The sequence below is a fragment of the Pagrus major genome, chromosome 18 (assembly GCF_040436345.1).
Source record: "Pagrus major chromosome 18, Pma_NU_1.0".
Classification (NCBI taxonomy): Eukaryota; Metazoa; Chordata; class Actinopteri; order Spariformes; family Sparidae; genus Pagrus; species Pagrus major.
The window spans coordinates 28,162,660-28,184,623 of record NC_133232.1 but is presented as its reverse complement, the minus strand read 5'-3'; the positions used below and the strand labels follow the sequence as shown (position 1 = coordinate 28,184,623).

The window sequence follows — 21,964 nt, the reverse complement described above, 5'->3', positions numbered from 1 at the left end:
TTTGCAGATAAGAACTGTGCAAACAAAAACAAAGAAATCTGTTGTAACACAGAAACAATGCATTCTTTAAATTAAAAGTTGAATAGCCATTCCATTTACAACATGTACTAGTACCAATTTCTATAAAATGTGCGTTCTTGTGTGCTTTCAGAGCCTTAAACCAGAACAAAACTCCTTCAGGACAAACACAGACACTCTCAGATTTCTGCTCTGGTGAGCTCATCACTCTCAGGATGTTCTTCCATCTGTGAAAGTAATGATGTGTTGTTAGGTTACGGGTTAAAAACCATATATATAAAAGCACTGAGGTGCTGCTATAGTAACTAGTTGGTATCAGTGAACAACAAACATCCCACTCACCTGAGCGGAGTAGCACTTGCTCTTGGGAACGAATTTCCATGATGTCACCCTCCTCAGAGATTCACGGAGGGAGGCTGACAATTCATGAGTGTCACGCACCTGATAGACACTTACATTATGGATGCACGTCCGACTGTTGTCACACCGTCAACAAGTATACATGTACAGTATATTGCTGTATGAATTTACAGAGTAGCACATCTTTGTCAGGGCATTTTTTTTTCAAATTTAGAAAGTTATGAAAGTGAATTCATTTTAAATAACTGCATATACATTTTTAAAATTCATTTTTCACACCTTCATGCGGTTCAGGCAGGCATTTCTGAAGTCCATGTTGCTGCTGCAGCTCACAATACTGATGGACGACCTGAGAATCACCTCAGCAGCTGAACGCAGCTTCTCTTGGTCCTTTAATGTCACACACACACACACACACACACACACACACACACACACACACACACACACACACACACACACACACACACACGTCTTTTCTTGGATGTTAAAGCAGCATGAACACCTAACAATGTGTACACCAAACTTCTCTGCTGTAGTGTTTGTAACAGACGATCTGTTCACTGTCAGCAAAAAAGGAGTTGACTGTTTTATGGGGCTTTTTTGTTAATGTTGTGAATGAATAAGCTACTCGTGAGTTATGTAGACTCGTGGTTTTGCTTGTGGTTGTGATTCACTGTGTAATCTACAGGGAAAATTAAGCAAGAGCCGTTTCTGATAAATCAGCCAACTCTAAATTTCGCCACGATATGACTGTATTACACTTATCTGAACTGCCTGATGTTGCATCCTATTGTCTGTGCCAGACAGAGATTAATTAGTGTTGATCAATGTATTGATTCTTTTTCCATGTCAACACTTAATTGATTAGTCTACTGCAACCTGCAAGTATGACATCTTTGCTCAACAATATACTGATTATCTAAACTGCTGCTGATCCATTTTTCTGTCAACTGATTAGACAAATTATTGAGGAACTTCACACTATTAAAGAAAAATTGTCAGAATTATGGAAACAAAAACAACTCTGATTAAGAGTATTTCCTCTCTGACAGTCTTGCCTTTTTCCTGCAACTTTGGGCTTTCAGTGTGCCCTTCAGCTCAGTCTGCAGAGCTGTTGTGACTGCCTTCCTGTTGTTGTTCAGAATAGCCTCCAGGTGGCGCTCTATCAGCGCCTCTGTGGCTGTGGGAGGATCACAGATTCAGAGAAAACAAATGTGAGAAAGACCAGCTTAAACACAGTGTTTTGTGATTGTGTACATGCAGCTGTCTCTCACCCATAATGTCAGAGAGCTGGTAGGTGAACGGATCATTGTGCTGCAGGAAGAGAAAAAGCAGGAGTCTCTGCTGCATTCGGGGAGGACTCGATTCTTGCTGTGAATCCTCACAGTTTTCCTGCTCTACTGTGTACACTGTGCCACCGCTGTGCACAAGATCTGCAGAGACAAAATGAAAAGACAAACATGATTATTAGTGCTGATATCCACTTTGAAGAGTAAACACACTGCAAGTCTACACTGGCTGAAAGCGCACTGCATGGTCGTGGGTTATAAAACTCAACGAGTGCGTAATATCGTGGTCATGGTAGACACACCTTTGGGTTGGGCAAGTGATTGTTATAATGTTCTCTAACTCTTCTAGTTTTAAAACCAGAGTTTACTTAAGTTCAGTGAGTTAACAGACGTTTACAAAAGTCTTTTCTTGGACGTAAAAGCAGCATGAACACCTAACAATGTGTACACCAAACTTCTCTGCTGTAATGTTTGTAACAGACTGATCTGTTCACTGTCAGCAAAAAGACAGGACTTGACTGTTTTATGGGGCTTTTTTTGTTAATGTTGTAAATGAATAAGCTGCTTGTGAGTTATGTAGACTCGTGGTTTTGCTTGTGGTTGTGATTCACTGTGTAATCTACAAGAAAAATTAAGCAAGAGCCGTTTCTGATAAATCAGCCAACCCTAAATTTCCTCATGATATGACTCTATTACACTTATCTGAACTGCCTGACATTGCATCCTATTGTCTGTGCCCGACAGAGATTTATTAGTGATGATTATGCGTAGTTCCAGACAAAGTGTCACTTTACACAGAACCAGATCAGCTCAACTCAGCTCTCTCACAAGATTTACAGTAATCCTAGATTTAACCTTTTAACCTAACTTAATGCCTGAGAGAAAAACTCAAGTTCCCCCAGGACTTACTGAAAGACATATTTAGTATTTCTGCATTAAAATATTTAAAAAACAACTAGACCTTTGTTACAAATTTTGTTTAGTTGTGTCCTTACATCATCCCAAATGTTACAACAATGTTCAAACCCGGATAAATCTGTAGTTTACTTAAGATAATGGTTCTAGATGCTGTATCGTAGGCAGCTGGACGTGTTTCAGTTTCTTGAAGACGTTTCACCTCTCATCCAAGAGGCCTCTTCAGTTCTGATAATGGTGTGTTAAGATAATGGTATGTTTCATTTAGTTTCTTCCCGCTGTAACTTCTGGGAAAACATCAGTTGATACATCAGAGAGTGAGGAAGGAAGGAAGGAAGTTGGCGAGCGTAAATAAAACTCGTCCTTGAACATCTCTGCCTCAGTCGTGAAGATGGATTCTCATTCACAATGGCTGTTGTTTAACACTGAAAACAACAACTCCCATGATCCCATGCTAGTTACGTTTTTTGTTTTGTTTTGATGGAAAGACTCCTAGCAGCAGAGATTACATATTGTGCCTCTAAAGGCTTATAAACATTCAAGAAGGCAGAATTAAATTCAGAAAGGCTGTTGTCAGGACACACAAGAAGACCAAACCACCGTCTTGTCAAGTACTTTGACATGAGAAACCCACTCAGTAATTGTCATGAAATCCATTTCCAGCCAATATTCAGAACAAAAAAAAAAAATACTCCTAAGAATTATGTTTATGTGTTAGGCAGGAGAATTCATTTTGGGGGACTGTAATGTCGCCAGTAGTCTCTTTTAAACATATCAGAGGAAAATGTTATGAACTAATGTTGATCAGAAACTGCCGTGCTGACATCTTTACAGAGACCTGTCTTCATGACAACATCCCGGACCAAGCTGTTGCACTCGACGGGCTGTCCTTGGCGCGGATTTAGGTGGAATGAGGAGAGCTGATCTCTGTGTTGACATCATGCTTGGTGCTCAAATGCAGTCCAACTTACTGAACAGTGTTTACCAGATGTTAAAAACTTTCAATGTGAAGATGCCGACCACATTATCATCACCATCTTGTTGCTTTTGTTCGCATTCATCCAGATGCAAATGTAAAGAAAATGCCCCACAGGGTGTATACATGTTTATGTATAACTTTATATGTGTTCTTTGTTTCTGCAGCATGAAGTTACAAATTCTCATTTTGTTTTGCAACCCTGTGTTGTATAATGTGAAATAAATTAAAGTCAGGCAAGACTAAGCTGTGATTACATGCTGGTCAGAGTAAAATATAACAAATGTAAACAAGACAGCACGAAAACACATCGTAAACACTTTCCCCTGCCCCAAATTCCACAGCCCAACTCTCCGCTATGAGAACCGTTTTGCTATGTGAAAAACTAACCATTTGCTCTAAATGTAAACCACTTGTGCAGATCATTTAAATGTGAACATAATTCACAGGAGACAGTGAAAAATGCTGCTTCAATCATTTCCCTGCCAGAGCCCAGATTTTCATTGTTGGAGCCGTTTCTCCGCGAGTTCTGTTTTTTGTTACTGTGTTCTTTTGTTCTCTTCTGTTGTTCTGTTTGTTTTCATCCCTCTGAATAAAATAAAAGTCTTTTTGTGTTCCATTAAAGTCTAACAAGCAGCTTCGGGCCAGGGCAGATTCGCTATCAAGTAAACACAGGTGGTTGAAATTAGTATTTTTCCATTCAGGCGTCATAGTCAGGAAGTAATCACGTGTTAACTAAGTGTTTTAGAAGGACACGTTTTAAGATAGGATTAACTGTCCAGGACTCGTGACCTACATCAGGTTTTCATTAATAGCCTGTCCAGGAAAACCAGCCCTAACAGTTATCTCATAAGTATCTTGACCATCAGTGTGTGGTGTTGTCTACCTTTAGAGGATGAGCAGCGAAGGCCGTGCAGGCCCAGTTCCTGACAGTCCAGATGTGGAGGAAGGTTCTGGAGGAAGGTAGAGAGGCCTGTGACAGGAACATTACTGGGGCTGCATACCAACACATGGACACATGTGCAGTCAAGGAAGCCTAATCCAAATCAGATGCCCAAACCATCTCAACTGAGGCGACACTAAGGAGCAGCGGATCTATTCGTAGTCCCCCCCCCCCCAGATGTCTGAGCTCATCACAATCCTCACTATCTGCTATCTACACTAAAGGCCGACCAGTAAAACAAGAGCTCTGTACGTGGGTTCAGATTGGTCAGATGTATGGAAGTCAAAAAGTAAGCTGGTGTTTGGATTTCTCTCTCTAGCTTTCTTTTTTAATTCGTTGCAGAACCTTTTCTGTTACTTTCCATTCTTTGCAAACGTGCTTCATTATGACATATCAGGTCTCTATGAGCCGGCTTTTACTAGTTTTGTTCCAGAATAACCAGACCCTGAGATACTTGAACTCGTTCGCTTGGAGCAGTGACTTACTAGTCTGTTGGGAGTACCCTGGCCTCAGTCTCAGGAGTTACTGACCCTCACCCCTGCTGCTCTCACACTCAGCTGCAAGACTGTCCCAGAGCGCACTGAAGTCACAGTCTGATGAAGCCAGCTGAACCAAGTCCACTGTAAAAAGCAGAGATTCAGTCCTGAGGCCCACACAACTACAGATTCTTTTTATGAAAATCACGAAGAGAAACGTGATTAAATCAGCAAAGGATATTTTTATGTGAGTGAGTTGCGTCGCCAGATTGGGGTACTGAAGCACACAGGGGCTGAGGAGCGTGACAGGCTGGATGCTGAGCTCCCCGAACAGGCCCTGGTCCATGGCTTCAGGTGGGATACTGAGTGGCAACCTGCCTCCAAGGACGGGGTGTCCTCCCAGACACCAGCATCCTTTCTTCACACACTCTGGTGGCCTTTAAATAAAAGGAGAGAGGATCAACTGCCTGCAAGCAACACCAGCACTTTCAACGTGTTTTGCATTAAGATGAAATTATCCTGTTGGGCTCTAAGACAACATTGGTCCACACAAACAGCAACAATCTTAATATGAAAAACAGCATTACTCTGTGCTAGAGGTGACATCCAAGATCAGCGATGGTTGGTTTGCCAATGCAATTTTACTCTTGGTCTTCACTCTGCAAGAATATGAATACAAAATTAACACTTCATGAAAACAGACCCCAGGGGGGTTAACGAGAGAAGTGACCCATTGTGTTTGTGTTTTTGTTATTATGTTGTTACTCCTACAATAAAAAACAACGTCAGCCATCTACTTCTCCTTAGTCTTTGTGAGTGAATCAGTGGTGAATCATTGAATCAGTGCGGAGGGCATGTCGAGAAACAGTTCTGAGTAAAACTGTTACCGATCATCTGGTCATCTGACATCTGTCATCTGATCTGATAGGAAGCTTGTTAGAAATAAGAGATAAGAAAGCTGTAAGCTGTGCCTGTGTAGTTGGCGGTCATACCTAAAGTCTCGCTGGATGATCTGCTGATTTATTCTGAATCTGAGGTGGAGTTTTATCTGTGAAAAAGAAGGGCAGTCAAATTTTGTCTCTCGAACTTGAATGCTGTGGATACATGTCAGAGGGAAGCAGATCCTACCCCTGCGTTAGACACACTGAATGCGTGTAGGAACGCTTCTAAACGAGCGCACCGCTCTGGACAGAAAAGTCTGGCATTCATCTGAAAATGCAAACAAGAAGAAAGAGATGATACGGCACTCGCAGGCTCACTGTTACCATCAATCACATTCTAATTTAGGAAAATCAACGCTGAATTAAAATAGTTTTTCAATGTGTTTTGGATTCAGTGTAGTTATAATTACTGACATCTGAATGATTTTGGTCTAATTAGTAAGATCAGTAAAGTGATCCCACACAGACATCTTGCAACACTCTTCTGGCAGACAGAGAAGTTACTGTAGTACTTTAGTATAAGACAATGCTCAAGCGCTAATATCAGTAGCTAAACATAGCACAAAAAGTAAGAAAATTTGTGTTTGGTAGATTATTTCTTTGTTGTAACAATGCTTCTTGGCAATAAATCTTATACCGTTGGAAAGCCTGTTTATTTCTCTTTTAAATGGTTCCACATTTCAGGAAGGAACATGTATTTGTGGGATGAGCAGCAGAGCTGAGGATCTCGGTTGCACCCATGAAAAATGTGCCAAATCTTCTCTGCCAAACAGCTTATTCTGCTATTGACTCTTGTTTGGTGGATTAGAGGATTGAAGTCTGAAGAAACAAGACATAGTGGCAATTTAACAATTTATTAATTTAACAAACAGGAGCCTCGGTAGCGTGAGGAAGAACCATACACAGCCACAACAGCCTGGCACCTCCTCCACATGCTGGTCACCAGCCTGGTCACACACTGCTGTGGGATGGCATCCCATTCTTCAACCAGCATTTGTTGGAAGTCAGCCAACGTGGTTGTGTTGGTCACTCTGGCACAAACAGCACGCCCAAGCTGATCCCACTAGTGTTCAATGGGGTTGAGGCCAGGACCTCTGGCGGCCATTCAATCCTCTCCACTCCCAAATTCTGGAGGTGGTCTCTGAGAAACCCCGCTCTGTGTGTGACCAGACTGGTGACCAGCATGAGGAGGAGGTGCCAGGCTGTTGTGGCTGTGTATGGTTCTTCCACACGCTACCGAGGCTCCTGTTTGTTAAATTAATAAATTGTTAAATTGCCAATATGTCTTGTTTCTTCAGAGTTCAATCATCCAATCCACCAAACAACACCAAACAAGAGTCAATAGCAGAATAAGCTGTTTGGCAGAGAAGATTTGGCACATTTTTCATGGGCGCAACCCAGATACTCAGCTCTGCTGCTCATCCCACAAATGAATGCTCCTTCCTGAAAACAGGCTTTCCAACGGTATAAGATTTATTGCCAAGAAGCATTGTTACAACAAAGAAATAATCTACCAAAAACAAATGTCCTTACTTTTTGTGCTATGTTTATTATTCGGGCTGATTAATTGCTAATAAAGGATCACTATTGTTTGTACCTGAAATGACAGGAGTAATCTGGGGGAACCATACAGATCAGTGAAGGCAAACAGCTCCTCGGGGTCAGGCTGAAGACACGGCCACACACAGGGAAGCATGCTCTCCTTCAAATCTCTCAGGTCTAATGTAGTAGTAAGAGGTGATTTAGAAATACAGTGTATAAAAGCTGAAGGTGTATGTATTGTGCATACATACCAGGTTGTAGCGCTTTCATTTTAATCCCTCTGCACCAAGAACCAGCAGCTGCAACTGCACCATAAATGGGATCACTGTTGCAATATTTACTGGCATATATCAGTCAGCACAGTTCATCAAAATATAACTGAATATATTCAATATATTCAATTATATTGATATTCAAATCGCAAGAAGTTGCAATTGATAAAGGTAAAATGTGTGACAAAACAGCATTATAATGAATTACTGTCACATCATCGTGATTTTAATCGTTTTTTTTTTCATTAAAAATTAACATTGTGACGCAAAAATGATTATTCCCACTAATCATGAATCATTCTTCAACAGTGATATCTGTCAAAAATAATCGCAATATGATTTTCTGACCGTATCATGCCACATACTGTCCAGAAAAGAAAATCAGCTTCTAACACACCCCTTAAACTATGGGGAGAGGAGCCAATTTCAAATCAAGTTTCCCTCTTGACCCTCTTCACGTCCAGGCTGAAAATACTCCAAATCAAGAAGTTCTCATGCATCAAGTGACCAGTTTGTCATGGGATTTTATTGTGGTGATGTTTCTATTTTTTTTTTTGTGTCAGATTTCTCTGAAATTCAGCCTCTGATATACATGTGTATCACCATGGCTTGCTCATTTTTTATCTGAAATGTCATTTAATGTATATATGGATGATTAATACCCATGAAACTATCTAAAATGTAGTTTAAAATTGGACTCTCTTTATGATGATTCAAACTTTAGACTGGCTTTAACTCAGAAAGAAACGTCTAAATGTGCTTACAAATAAGGAGTTATTATTTACCTATACTTTACATACATTTAAAGTAGTGTTAATCAAATGTATGTCTTTTTCCTGTTGAAATACCTTCTGTTGTTCAAGCACATTTGGTTTCAACTTTGATAAAAACTGCTATCTGACAAACATTTTCCTTATAGGATGCCTAAAGGGTTTTATTGGACAAGTTGAATATCCTGTGGGACTTTGTGACTTACCAGTGCAGTTTAGACTTTGAACAGAAGCTCCTGTTTCAGTCCACAAAAGCACCAAAAGTCCTCCTGCAGTCTTTAAACCACATCGTCGTCTTTGCTTTCCCAAAATCATCACGAAGCGCAACACCTGAAGTGTAGATTCAAAACACCAACTCTTACTTTAGCAAGCTAAGCTACGGCTAGCTTACGTTATGTTATGCTAGCTCGCTTCAAACGCTCAAACCTCTCTTAATTTTACAAACAATTAACTACGAGTAGACATCAGCTGTCAATTAAAACTTAATTTAATGATCAGATGAGTGATATTTTAAAACTTTACCTGTTGTATTTCTGTTAGCATCTTCAGTGGATTAGCTGGTCTGGAAGCTGCCTGGCCCACTGTACTCAGCCCAGATGTTTAGATGCTGATCAACTTCACACTTATACACCTAGAACACACCTGGTAATGATATTACACCTGTGAAATAACATGAGGAATATCTCATAGTAGATGTCTCTTACATCAATAACAAATGTGTTGAAATTACCTTAATTAATTATTAATTAGGCACCTGACAGCCAGGAATTTAGAAGTACTGTGGTGTTGAGGTGAATGTTTGTTATATCTAACAACAGTAAAGATATTAAAAAGTCCTGCACACTGTCAATCACTTTATTGTTCTTGTTTCATATTGTTATATTTAATATATTCATACTTCACTACTCAGAATTAGTTAGGGATATTGGTATTGATATAAAAGTCAAATGCATTAAAAGTAAACAAAAAAAAAATCCACAAAACACAAGATAAAAATTCAGATATGTCACAAAATAAACAATCAAGTGAAACACTAAAATATCCCAGTATCGCTACCTAATTTTGAGAAGTATATTATATTTTTGGGTCATCCAAGATATTATAGTCTAAAAAACCAAGTGTACTTAATCTGTCCTTTGCTGTTAGTGTGTAATCATAGATTGCAAATATGAGTGAAGAATAGAAAATCCTCTTTATGTTTTCAAACTGTGTCAAATTAACGAAAAATAACTGAGTAAAGGATCTTAACTAAAGGCTTTTCCTTTTCAGGTATCTGCACTTTGCTTGGGTGTTTTTAATTTTCTACCAACTTTGTACTTTTACTCCCTAAATTTTAACACAAGTATCTGTACTTTCTGTTCTTTCCATTTTCAAAACAGGCTTGTTACCGAGTACGTTTCAGAGCCTGCACTTTCTCACTTTTACTTAAGTGCAGATGTTGAATCAGCCAGATAGTCATATCCAGATAATGATCCCCACAAATAATCGTAACATCTCAGTAGACAACATAATTTATTTCATTTGTATAAATTCATACATTTTCAATACATCGATCCAGTGTATGAAAACAAAGCAGTATCAAAAGATAACAAACAAAAACATTTTTTAAAAAAGCTCTATTTTGTCTGTCTGGCTTTCACAGCTGTCATTAGTATAAATATGTATGCTACTACATAGATTTACATGGTCAACTCGAATCACTTTCCTTCCTTCTCACACCACTCCTTGTATGCTCCGGCATAATTACGTGCACTGAAAAAAGAAGACAGAAGACAAATTTTAGGACGACAGTCAAAGCTCAGCAGGGAAAGCTATTCATGTAGAAGCCTTGGGCTGTCTGTTTAAAAGCAAGATGCTGTGTGTGCGAGTGTATAATGTAACTTATTTACTTCACGTATCCAAGTTTACAGGCTGTGTTTGTGGCCGTTCCTCCTCTCTTGCCCATCTGGCAGTGAAACACCAACTCTGGTGCATCCAACGGTGGCTTGGTTACTCCGTACTTGGCCTTGAATGCTTCTGGCTCCATTGCAAAAGCAGCCTCTACTGAATCAACTGAATGAAAGGGAGGAAGGCAGAAAAGGGTTGTAAGATTAGATAGATGATGGACATAAACATTAAAGGAGACATATTATGCTTTTGGGTTTTTTTTCTCTTTCTTTCAGTGTTTTATACTTTAAAGATCTTTAAAAAGGTCAAAATCTCTCTCACAGAACACACTGCTCCTGAAACACCTCATCAGTAGTCCTGCCTTTATTTCTGTGACTTTGTGTCCACCATGTCACACATACGCATAATTTATATAGTTATTTGCTAAAGTTTAGCAAGTAAGAGTTAATTTGGCGCAGCTGCTCTGTTATTGTTAGCGGTGCTGGCTCAGGCGTGTGTGAGCTGACCAATCAGAGCATAGTGGGTATTCAGGATGGGGGCCTTAAAGAGACAGGAGCTAAAATGGAGTGTTTCAGACAGAGTGGGGACAGCATGAGAAAACTGATGTGTTTTTATATACTACTAAAACTACTACTATTCTAGTAGTAACCAAAAAATTATGAAAGTGAAAATGAACGTAGTATGTCCCCTTTGACATCATACACTGATGCTTACCCACCACTGAATACAAGGACAACAAGGAAGTGTTCAGTATGAGACAATGGTACATAATTATATATTTTTACCTTGTTGTTCTCTCCCGCCCGCTGTAAATGAATTTAAAAGAAGCTCACCTGGGATGTTAACAGATCCTGAAATACGTCCTTTATCCACTTCGTCTTTCGTGCGGACATCAACCAGAAGGAGATTCTGGCTTTTTCCCACAAGTGCTTTCAGTTCCTCATAGGAGATTTCCTTGGTGACTGGCAATGAGAGAGGGAACAACATTAACGGCTTTGCAAAGTCTGATACGGCTTTGTTGAATAGTCCCATAAAATTGCAAAAAAAATTACGCTTAGGCTTCAAGTCATAAAACAGCCGACACAAGATTTTATTACTTACCATCACGGACTGATAACCTTTGCAAACAACAGAAACTACTGTATCTGTCGTATGCTCCTGCACACTGAGGTACAAGAGTGGATACAAACCACCTGTTTGTTTTTAATACATGACACGGAAAAGGAAATTCTGACTCAGTTGTTAGTGCCACAGCAATCCTTAAATACGATACAGATTTTCAGGTTGAGGAGAAGGAGAAGCTCTGGTATCAGTTAAGTACCTGAGGTATCAGTGCCAGTATCAGGAGAACAAAACACACTTAATGTTCCTCCACCTTCAGGGTACATTCCTGAAATATTGCTCCCTCATGTTGGCACTCTTTTTTTAATCAGGCTGTGTTGTGTGTGTGTGTGTGTGTGTGTGTGTGTGTGTCTGAAATTTAGGAGTAAGTGCACCCACTCGCCTTTGATGCAACAGCTCACAGTGTGCAAACACTTATGAAACCGGTCTGTGGTTGTTGCTTGGGGGATCTAATGCCATTCCCGGAGGACACAATTAGCTTCCGGTTAGACCTTAACAACACTTGTGTTATCTGCTGAGTCATTCTTCGTAAGCAATAACTGACTTAAAACCAAAGTTAATTCACTCCTCATTTACTATTTATTAAATTTTAGTTCAACAAGTCTGTGCGAGAGACAGCTAGCTTGAAGTACATTTGACGCAGGTAGTGCCACTTTAACTGCGACAGTTACAGGTTATCATAAACTATTAACAAGTGTCAGCTAAATATTTAGCGAAAAAGTTTCTCAAACAACTTTAAGGGTGTTTCACAGTATTCGTAAAATGCATATAGGCGTTGGTTAGTCGTGTCTACATTAAGTGTGTCTCAGTAAATGAAGTTAAAAAGCCTCACCTGAGCTCGCCATCCTGGTTTTAATGAGGTTGTTATAAATGGCTCCGTCGTTAACAACAATACACCGTCTTCCTCAAATTACTTACTGACCAATCATTGGCTGAGACGCCGAGGAAAGGCGGGACTTGGCTTGAAAGACGTTGGTCGCTAGCCAATAAGATGGACTTCTCAATAACGGTACCTTTACAAGACTTTCAAAATAAAAGATGTGAAGTTGTAGATCATGAATGTATTATTTAAACAACGATGTTGTGTTTAGATAAATGCAAACAGTAGTGGAGGGATCACCTGCTTAAAAAAAATCAAGTATCAAGAGTAAAGGCACTTGCTATGCAGAATGACCCCTTCCATAGAGTTATATTATCATAAAAACATATTCAGTGTTGTGAAAAGTGATGAGTGACAGTAAAGGTGAAAGTCTCCCATAGAAATAGTGCTTGAGTAAAAGTCTTAAAGTAGGCTACCTGATCTTAAATTTACTTAAGTATCAAAACTTCAAGTGGTAAATCATCATCAATTTTATTCTTTATACTAAGGGTCGATATTCAGTGTTTTTCTTTTAGATGATCAGAATCAATGTTCTTTTTTCTGATTGCCAGTGAAATAAATTTTAAAATGATCGTGAACTAGTAACTAAAGTTATCAAATAAATGTAGTGCAGTAAAAAGTACAATATTTGCCTTCAAAATGTAGTGGAGTGGAAGTATAAAGTAGCAGAAAATGGTAAAACTCAAGTAAAGTACAAATACCTCAAAATGGTAGTCAAGTACAGTACTTGAGTAAATGTACTTGATCATTTGTTTTGTAAGTAAAATCTTATCTGCACAGTAAAAATTAACTAAAGCTCTCAAATAAATGTAATTAAGTAAAAAAGTACAATATGCCCCTCTGGAATGTAGTGGAGTAGAAGTATGAAATGAAATACTGAAATGAAATACTTAATACTTATGAAATAAGTGTAAAAGTTCCTTCTCCAAATGAGAGGACAAACAAAATAAATGCCGATGCCTCTGTACAGCACAAAAGGGATCAGTGAATGGTTTGATAAGTGTCGGCATTATTTATCAGTCACCAGATCTCGATCCAAATCAATATCTTCAGGACATTTTGTACAGACGTTTGTTCAATCCCCCCAGTAACGTTTCAGAGATGAGATGCCAAGCCACCAGCACTCCTTGTGGCCTGTGGCACCTTCATTAATTCGTCACCCTGCTGATCTTAACAAAATGTCGGCCTGTGCAAAGCCTTTCAGATGAAAGCAACAATTCAACGTCATTTTTACAAAGTTTTTATTAAAATAAGTTTTAGTTTATTACAAAAGTTTCAGTCAGTATATCCTAAAAATATTATTTACAGTTAAATTCAACCATGATGGAAATAAAAAACCACGATAGTAAACCAACGAGGGTTAATTTGCCAGCAAATAAACCTGTAGTTCTAACCACAAACTAACAGAATTACCCATTTGTTAGTGTTATTCCTGGAGCACTACCCCTCTTTCTCCCAATATGTTTGCATATTCCTTGAAACAGGATTGTAAACAACTTCTTTAATTCTATAATCGATCATACAACACCCCAGAACTATTTAGCTTTTGTTTATGATTACACTGTCACTGTACTCTCTGTGTCCCGAAGGCCTTTTTAGTGTGACAAGGATGGATTGTCTGTGTTGAACTGGTCTTGATCACAGTGTTCCCTCTGTGCTGTAAGAAGGGTTTCCTAGTCCATCGGCAGAGTCTCCCTTTGCCTTTTGACACAGCTTATACTTCCAGAGGATCACAGCTCCTATAATGAGAATTATTAGGAGGGAGACTCCTCCGCCTATGATCCCAGCCAGCAGTTTATGATCAGATGTTTGAGGGTTATACCGTGTACAAGAGAAGACTGTGGGGCTGCTGGGTCCTGCTTTGTTCAGCGCCTCCACACACACCTTAGTCCCAGCTTCCAAAGATCTGACCCAACCCTTTCGTGAACTGGCCTGAAACTTCTCTTTTTCTTTTCCATCAATCACCACAGTGTATCCGGACACTGGAGAAGATGGAGCGCACCACCGGATCTCCACCTTCCCTTTGTGTTCCCCTTCAGTGACTGGCAGCAGCGCATCGATGCGTGGTGCATGAGGAGCCGCATCATCCCTGCTGATCCCAGGACAGAGACACCCAGTCTCAGCTGCAAGTATGGGGCATGGCTTCTGATCCTCCGAGCAGGGGTTGTAAGGGCAGGGCTTTGAATGTTGCTGAAGAGTAGTTCTTGCGGTGGCCATCACTATAGGAGGATCGTCAATGTCACCCATGGTTATGACCTTGTGACGGCTGAAGGGAGGGGAAGCAGTGGTAGCGCGAGCGAAAAGGTGGGAGGTGAGGAGAGGCGAGGCAGTCAGAAAAATGAGAAGCACAACCAGGTTCCTGCGATGTGACGTCATCTCTGTGGGCAGAAATGACAAATAATGACATGAATAATACTGCCAATAATACAACCATAAATGGATCACTAACAATATATTTATCTACTCATTCTGAAAGGGGAAATACATTATTTTTGGTCAATACTTCCATTAAAATCATAATTATTGTAAGTAATACGGGGGGGAAAAAGGAACTGAAATTAGACGTTGGAGTTATTTTAGTAGTCAAAACACAGAAATCAAAATAGAGAACTTGGTTTCATCATTCCACAGAAGGATCCACAGTGATACTAAGGATAAGAGATCCCCCCCTTTCACCAGAATACAAAGGTTTGTTGAGAGACAAGAAACAAATGTCTTTGGCTCGCTGACTGGGATGCTATTTCGCCAAGGTTTACAGCTCGGAAATGACTGTGTGTAATCAAACATTTGCGATGTTCTGTTTTCCATCCTGTAAACAGCTTTAGATAAATAAATGCTGAGTCCAGGGAGTTAAAAAACAAAATACAACTATTGGGGTGACCCCATCACCACTTCCATTTTCTCCTGGCACCAAGCCAGATGAGTTCTGTGGGAACCCAAAACTGAATCAAAACACAGATGGATTTCTACTTTACACTCTGTGTTTAAGCTTAAAATAATCCTTACACTCAGAGGATGTTTTTCTCTTGCCTTTCAGTGATGACTACATCTTTTAAAAATACACATCAAACCATTGCAGTATTTTGCACTGAGGTCAGCTTTAAAGTTAAGAAAGAAGTTTGAAATGTTTTACTGAACCTGTTTGTTGGTGATGGATGTTCCAAGTCTTAATTCTCTCTCTCTGTCCGTTGTTCCCTCTCCGTCTGCTCTCACCGTGTACTCAGTAACGTCCTCTGTTCTCACCGTCTTAAGTTGACTCCCTCCTCCTCCTCAACACCCCCTCCTTCTCTCCCCTCGGTGCCTCTCCCTCCCCTTTTACTCTTTCTTTGCCTGTTTTTTTTTCCACGTCTTGCCTCCTTCTCTTTCTCAACAGGGCTTCCACCCAGCCATCGTTACTCTTTTATTTTTCTATTGTGTGGAATTCTTCTATGAATGTGTGTCGGGAAAGTAAGCGAGGGGGGAGGCAGAGTCACCATGTGCCCGTGTGCTTGCTCCTTAGCATATTAATTTGCAGAGCAGCAGCATGAGGCAGGCTTGTGCTTGTTGCAGTATGTGTTTTTGCAATCTGGAGGTGTAGATGCCTGTTTTTGATTACTTCTTTAAGACTTCCTGCGTACTCCGCAGGTGTTCTTCTGGAAACCACCAGGACACTTAGGGTCACATCAGTGTGTGTTTATGTGTGCCTTTAAGTGGGGGGTGAGGAATGCACGCATGTGTATTTATTATGGACCCCCTCCACCTCTTGTAGCCCCCATTGTGACAAGCTGGGGAGGGGAACGATCAAGGCTTTCTCCTCTCATCCTTTTATGGTGTAAAGCTGGCAACGCAGGCGTGTTCCTGCTTATGCCAAGTACCCACATGGCACACATGAGAGGAAAAGTACCAGGACAGAGGCCTGCTTCTTTACCAACATCAACTCTTAAAGGATCTACTCGACTAAACCACTAAAAATCAAGCTGACTGCTGCTTTTACTTAGAATAAATAGCTTCATCTTAATTTGAGCTGATATAGAGTCTGTTTATTGTTATGTGCATATGCAAGGACATTTTTAAAGTGTCTTACCCATGGAGTCCGAGGAGTTCCATTCAAAAAAAGAACAAATAAATATGGAAACATAAAGGGGAATAAATACAAGAAGAAATAAGTAAATAATGTGAAAATGTAAAGAGAAATGAATAAAAGAACAAATAAATGTGGAAATATATATATATAAATCTATTGTTTTGCATACAATATAATCATAATATACGCTGTTTTATGTATATTTCTCAACAGGTATGTATGTTTAAATTCTTTTTAATTTATTTATAAAAAAATGTATCCCTTGATTATGCCTCATTCTTTCCCCTTTTGCTTGCATATTTATTTTCTTACTATTTTACAGAGCTTCTTTTATTGCACTCCAATGACTACATACTTATCAAGCAGTAAAAAGCAAAACCAACAAACATAAAACTAACTGCATTAAAGTAGGGGTTGTGAGAGTGTGCCCTTGCATGTACAAATCAACCTGGCATGTCCACATGAAGACAAACTGGTTTAATCATATGAAACAATAAATTATTGAGATAAGAATAAACACTGAATAAAGACTTAGACTCTACGGCAGGAAGTCGAGAGCAGATTTATGTACTATTTTTATACAAAGTTCGATGTACTCATTTGGGAAAACATGTGGTGTTCGGTTTTGTGTGAACGGTTGTGTGAATGCATTCAGACTAAGATTCAATGTGAGAAATCAGAAAAGGTTGCTTAACTGAGCAGAAACTGAGGTGTAGCCTTGTGTAACATTTAACCACACCTGTAATCTGTTTCATGGCTCTATGGAGTGCATTCATTTTAAATGACCAACAATTTCGAGTTGTATTTCTGTATGTGACAAGAATGTTGTCATTATGCCCAAGACTGTAATATTAGGGGTTTGCTCACAGGGAATGTGAGTCATAGATGCAGAAGTGACAAGCTTTTGTTATTCATTGTGAAGATTGTTTTTCATTAGGGAGGTTCTGGGGATAGAGGCTGAGATTCTGTATTTACAACGCGGGGATTGCTCGTAAATTGCGCTGTCTCGGGGAAGGGGCGTCAGTGAAAACGTTGCCCATTTTCACGTCTTGGTTCCTGTCGTCATAAGCGAAGAGGGCATGTTACTTCCAAATAATCTCTCCGAGTAGATGACACACACACCCATGATCTCCCATAGTGGTTCGCTGCTTCGAGGAAAAGTCTGGTAAACAATGAAGCCTCAAACAGCAGATGGAAAGTTTTCAGTGCCATCAGAAGATTCACATTTTGAGTGTATTATCTCAACAACTGTTGTAAGGATTGACATGGTATTTGATGCAGACTACATGCCCCTCTCAGAAAGAATAAGTTTAGTGATCCTCTAACTTTACATCTCGTTCCATCAACAGTTTAAAATTTGAATTTGTCCAATACTTTGGCTAATGACCAAATACCTACAAACCCAATGACATTCCCATCAGCAGAAAGAACAGTGCGAATGCTGGGTGTTGAAAGGCTGATGCTAAACTGCATTGCTGGCTTTAAAGTTGTGTGGAAGATGTGGAATATTTCATGGCCTGTTGAAATAATGACGCTAAAAAGAGTTGCTGGCTTTAATTTGTTTGAAATATAGCATCTAAAGGAACATTAACATAAAATTGCGGTGAAGTTGAAGGATTAAATATATACCAAAGGCTGTGAGCTAAACTGCATTACTTTAGAAAAAGCTGGGAGCTACACTGCACTTCTGACTTGAATTTGTAGGAAGCAGCAGCTCACAGCCTCACCGAGCGGCTCGCAGGGCCGCAGACTTTCAAGTCTATTTAAGTTGCTAGTCAATAAAAAGCGTTGATAATAAGCTATTGTAAGTTTAGTTGTACGGTTATCAGAGTCAAACTTCTTATAAAGGATTTATGCAAAAAAAACATGTATTTATGATACATTATAATGCAACACATTCTGATGGAAAATTTGAAAATACGTATACATCCCTTACATCAGAGGATGTGAAGAGGAGGGCTTCTCCTCACGTCTACCCCCATCTCTTCATTTTTCAGCACTAAGCTTCGGGTTGTTTTGGCTGCATGAGACAACGATCTCTTCCAACCCCAGTCTGTCCCCCTGTCTGCAATGTCAGGAGCTGATGTTTCAACAACATGCCTGTAACTGGATGGTACAGGTTGTTGCGACTTATCAGTAGTCCAGGTGATTCATTTCAGCACTCATTCCTGAATGAGACAATCCATCTCCTGGGACTTTGAGTTCCCATGTCAACAATGTTCTCGGATTAACAAAGTTTAATATACAAGGAAACATACATTACTGCTCAAACGTTTGTAACTGTCTGCCACAAAAGATTCATTTGGTACAGACAGCTGAGAGGACTACTCTATATTTCTGAGTGGTCTTTCATGCTTTTAGATTGTAGAAAATCCTCTTTACAGGTGTAATTTTGTATAAAGGGTTTCTGAAAACAGTAATGTTTTATATGTGGAGAATAACACACCATGGCTCAACCAGACTGATAGTTGAAAGGGAAGAAGGAGACAAAGGTACTTCAGAGCAACAGTTAAATAAGAATATAAGAACTCACAAGTCATTGGTGAAAGACATCGGAAGCTCAGCATCAAAATCTGTGCAGATTTAAACAGGAAACCGGTTCCTTTTTCAGTTTCAAGAGTTAAATATTGTCTATAAAAAGCTGGAGTTAAAAGGTGTGTTGCTTTAGCAAAGCTATCCTAAAAGCTTTGGAATAGAAGTAGAAGGTTGTTCTAGGGTTAGCACCATTGGCACTGGATCTCGTAGTATCAGCAGACTACGGACAGACAAATCAGTTCAAACAGTTAAAACCTATTACAACTGAGCAGTCAAAAGAAAAATTGGTTCTCAAACTATTTAGATGTGTTTCATTAATGATCTAGGAATAGGGTCACATAAGTTCTCAAAACAAATTCAAAATCAAAGAGTATTTGGGTTAAAAATGATTACGACAGTATTCCCCTCTGTCTTGCACTGTGGGAACATCAAGTAAATGGAATCTTTAAGCATTAAATTGTTCTCCTTTTGGGATTTAAAGCTATGTTAAACATAAATAATACATTCGGTGTCTGAATGATAATGTTTTATCTAGGTTCAAATAGCCATTATTAAAAGAAAGAAAGAAAACATCTGCAACATTTTTCCCCAAATTTGAAACGCTCATGTATATAAACATTACATCAGTGATTTGTAGGATTGTGGTAGGCCTACTGTATGTGTGTCACTGTTTCTGTGGGTGATCATAAATAGTCTGTGACCGGTACAGTCCAGCGTCCACTGATATTAGAAGCGACGACAAGCTCATCTGCAACGTGTATTAGTGAGCTCATACTTGTTAAAGACTGAGATTACATCAGTGAGCGACAGAGCTCCTCTTTTGTTCAAATAAGGGAAGCGAAGAAGGGAGAGGCGAACAAAAACAAGTATGTGAAATGTTTACAGGGACCACAATCTATCTGTGTGTTTTACATTGACTTTTATTTATCTCTTGTACTTTGCTATCATCGAGACCACTTTTTGAAGGTCTCGGCCACGTCTCAGAGTCAACCACATTTTTACTGGGTCTTGGCCTGGTCTCAGACAAAGACGACTCTGGAATTCATTTCAAGACCACAACTGCAGGGATATCAATGTGCTGAATAATGTGTACTTAAACTGAACTTAATTATGTTTTCTATGGGAGGAGTCACACAGAAAAAGTAATGCTTGCGCAAGAAAATGGACTGTGTTAGTTCAATGGGGAACTAACTTCGATGGGAAAGGAATATTAAATAAAGATGGTTAAGTTGATTTAATCTGTTTTGTATTTGTTTGCTCATAGAAATCAAAGTAATTCATTCATTATTTTGTCAAGGCATTTCTATTTAAAAAAAACACAAATACAACAATAAAAGAAGTGAATGAGGAGGAATTTTCATGTCTTCTGTGATTTTTTTTATGCAAATGTGGATCCTTCAGATCATTTGTATGACTGTATGACTTGTGGTTTGCAAGCTTAACATTTTATTGGAAGTGTGTCATTCAGTGTGGGACTCTGTGGTGGACAGTGGTCATGGTCATGACTTGATCTCAACCCTCAAAGTCATGGTCTTGTATTGGTCTTGATACACTCTGGTCTTTGTTACGACCTGGTCTCAACCCTCAAAGCCGTGGTCTTGTATCGGTCTTGAAACACTCTGGTCTCAGTCATGACTTGGTCTCAACCCCTAAAAGTCTTGGTCTTTAATCAGTTGATAGACTCTTTAGTTATACAATTTAGTGAGTAATAAGCAGCTCTTTGTTCAGTAACACCAATGGTCATGGGCAGGTTGATCAATCTGTGACGAATGTCTGGACTCATCTCAGGTGAAACCAAGCACAGCACAGGAGGCAGGCACGTAATGGTGCTCAGATTGTACCACTGATATGATTTGTTGTTTTGTCTTCAGTAGCGATGAGTCGGCCTAAAACGTTCAGTGTTCACTTTTGAACTGTTCAATACTTCAAAGTGAGTGAAATCCCATAGGAGACAGTATACAACTTTCCACTGCATCTGACAGCCCCGACATGCTGAAGTTTTGTGGCTCCAAGGCCCCCGAGGAATGAAGGCAGCCACTATGAATGAGTCATGCTTGCCTGCCAGTGCTTTTTCCCACCCACCACCACAGCATGTTTGAGCATGCTGCTGGACATGTGTAAGACAACCTGCACGTATCATCGCCACCATCGTTTGATTTTAGATAGTGCCACGATTTCACCACAGCATTGTAAATACTTACAGGAACTGAATTACGACTGTTTTTTTTACTAAAATAAATAATAGTACTTTAAGGCAGGAAATCCCCTTAAAAAAACACTTGACTTTCATTTTAACTCACTTACTCAGGCTTAATCTTTCAGCGTCTGACTTCACCAGACTCAGAAATGTGTGGGCCTCTCACAGATGCTCATTCCCTCTGCTACCCACACCTCTCTGAGGAGTTGAAGCATTCCTATTTAAACAGGAAGCACTACTATTGGCTGTGTCCCTGTCACCTTTAACCTCCACTTCATTCAAAAGGAATCCCGGAGTAGTCTTGTAACCAGACTCTCTGAAGTTGTGTGAACGGCTATTTTTAGCTAAAAAACACCGTGGAGCTGGAGTGGGCAGAGTGGAAGGAGTCTTGCTGTCCCTCTTGGGCATAATTGGAAGCAGGCGTGTGATGATGTACCAGCTCCATTTGATGACAAAGTCCCACATTCCTACTTCACTTCATGTTTGTGCGATAATAAACAGTGCAGAATCGAAAGAGCGGGTCGCTAGTCACAGAGTTCAGTTTAAGTCCACCCCACTCAAGTGAATCTGAAAGATATGGAGGGACAAGTACACCCAAAAATGAAAATGTATTATTCTCATTAGACAACTTAAGTAGAAGGGAACTTGTTTGAAAACGTGAAAAAACAACTGAAAATATAAAACTGCTCTAAACAGCTCGTTCGGCGTAATCCAAGTCTCTACAAAGCCTGGAGACTTGGATTATACCAGATGAGCTGTGAGTAGCAACTTTTAG

At 39.7% G+C, this 21,964-nt stretch overlaps 3 protein-coding genes across 3 annotated transcripts; all 3 read right to left on the bottom strand.

Moving 5' to 3' along the window:
• Positions 1-37: 37 nt before the first annotated feature.
• On the bottom strand, positions 38-9,269 carry top6bl (TOP6B like initiator of meiotic double strand breaks). Its single transcript, XM_073486350.1, has 15 exons — positions 9,236-9,269; positions 9,028-9,147; positions 8,712-8,835; positions 7,715-7,768; positions 7,519-7,640; positions 6,109-6,189; positions 5,973-6,028; positions 5,568-5,639; positions 5,222-5,417; positions 4,448-4,571; positions 1,656-1,814; positions 1,440-1,561; positions 658-768; positions 361-459; positions 38-245 (listed from the first exon to the last, which is right to left on the bottom strand). The coding sequence occupies exons 2-15, from the start codon at positions 9,046-9,048 to the stop codon at positions 198-200; spliced, it is 1,389 nt and encodes a 462-aa protein (XP_073342451.1). The 5' UTR covers positions 9,049-9,147; positions 9,236-9,269; the 3' UTR covers positions 38-197.
• Positions 9,270-10,114: 845 nt separating this feature from the next.
• tstd1 (thiosulfate sulfurtransferase like domain containing 1) lies at positions 10,115-12,383 on the bottom strand. Its single transcript, XM_073487036.1, has 4 exons — positions 12,347-12,383; positions 11,226-11,354; positions 10,395-10,557; positions 10,115-10,257 (listed from the first exon to the last, which is right to left on the bottom strand). Exons 1-4 carry the CDS (start codon positions 12,357-12,359, stop codon positions 10,203-10,205), a joined length of 360 nt encoding a protein of 119 aa, XP_073343137.1. The 5' UTR covers positions 12,360-12,383; the 3' UTR covers positions 10,115-10,202.
• A 1,235-nt stretch (positions 12,384-13,618) lies between these two features.
• LOC141013562 (LRRN4 C-terminal-like protein) lies at positions 13,619-15,609 on the bottom strand. The gene is made up of 2 exons (XM_073487318.1): positions 15,533-15,609; positions 13,619-14,772 (listed from the first exon to the last, which is right to left on the bottom strand). The coding sequence occupies exon 2, from the start codon at positions 14,768-14,770 to the stop codon at positions 14,033-14,035; it is 738 nt and encodes a 245-aa protein (XP_073343419.1). The 5' UTR covers positions 14,771-14,772; positions 15,533-15,609; the 3' UTR covers positions 13,619-14,032.
• Between the last annotated feature and the right edge of the window lie 6,355 nt (positions 15,610-21,964).

What these genes read in the sequence shown, in the direction of transcription:
- top6bl (XM_073486350.1), bottom strand. Translation starts at nt 9,048, where the DNA reads ATGCTAACAGAAATACAACAG. An exon ending in CCCAAAGTTGCAGGAAAAAG is followed by an intron (nt 769 to 1,439) that starts GCAAGACTGTCA and finishes GTGACATTAAAG; the next exon opens with GACCAAGAGAAGCTGCGTTC. An exon ending in CCTGCCTGAACCGCATGAAG is followed by an intron (nt 460 to 657) that starts GTGTGAAAAATG and finishes AGTGTCTATCAG; the next exon opens with GTGCGTGACACTCATGAATT.
- tstd1 (XM_073487036.1), bottom strand. An exon ending in AGGATCTGTTAACATCCCAG is followed by an intron (nt 10,558 to 11,225) that starts GTGAGCTTCTTT and finishes CCTTTCATTCAG; the next exon opens with TTGATTCAGTAGAGGCTGCT. An exon ending in TGTAAACTTGGATACGTGAA is followed by an intron (nt 10,258 to 10,394) that starts GTAAATAAGTTA and finishes TTCTTTTTTCAG; the next exon opens with TGCACGTAATTATGCCGGAG.
- LOC141013562 (XM_073487318.1), bottom strand. Translation starts at nt 14,770, where the DNA reads ATGACGTCACATCGCAGGAACCTGGTTGTGCTTCTCATTTTTCTGACT.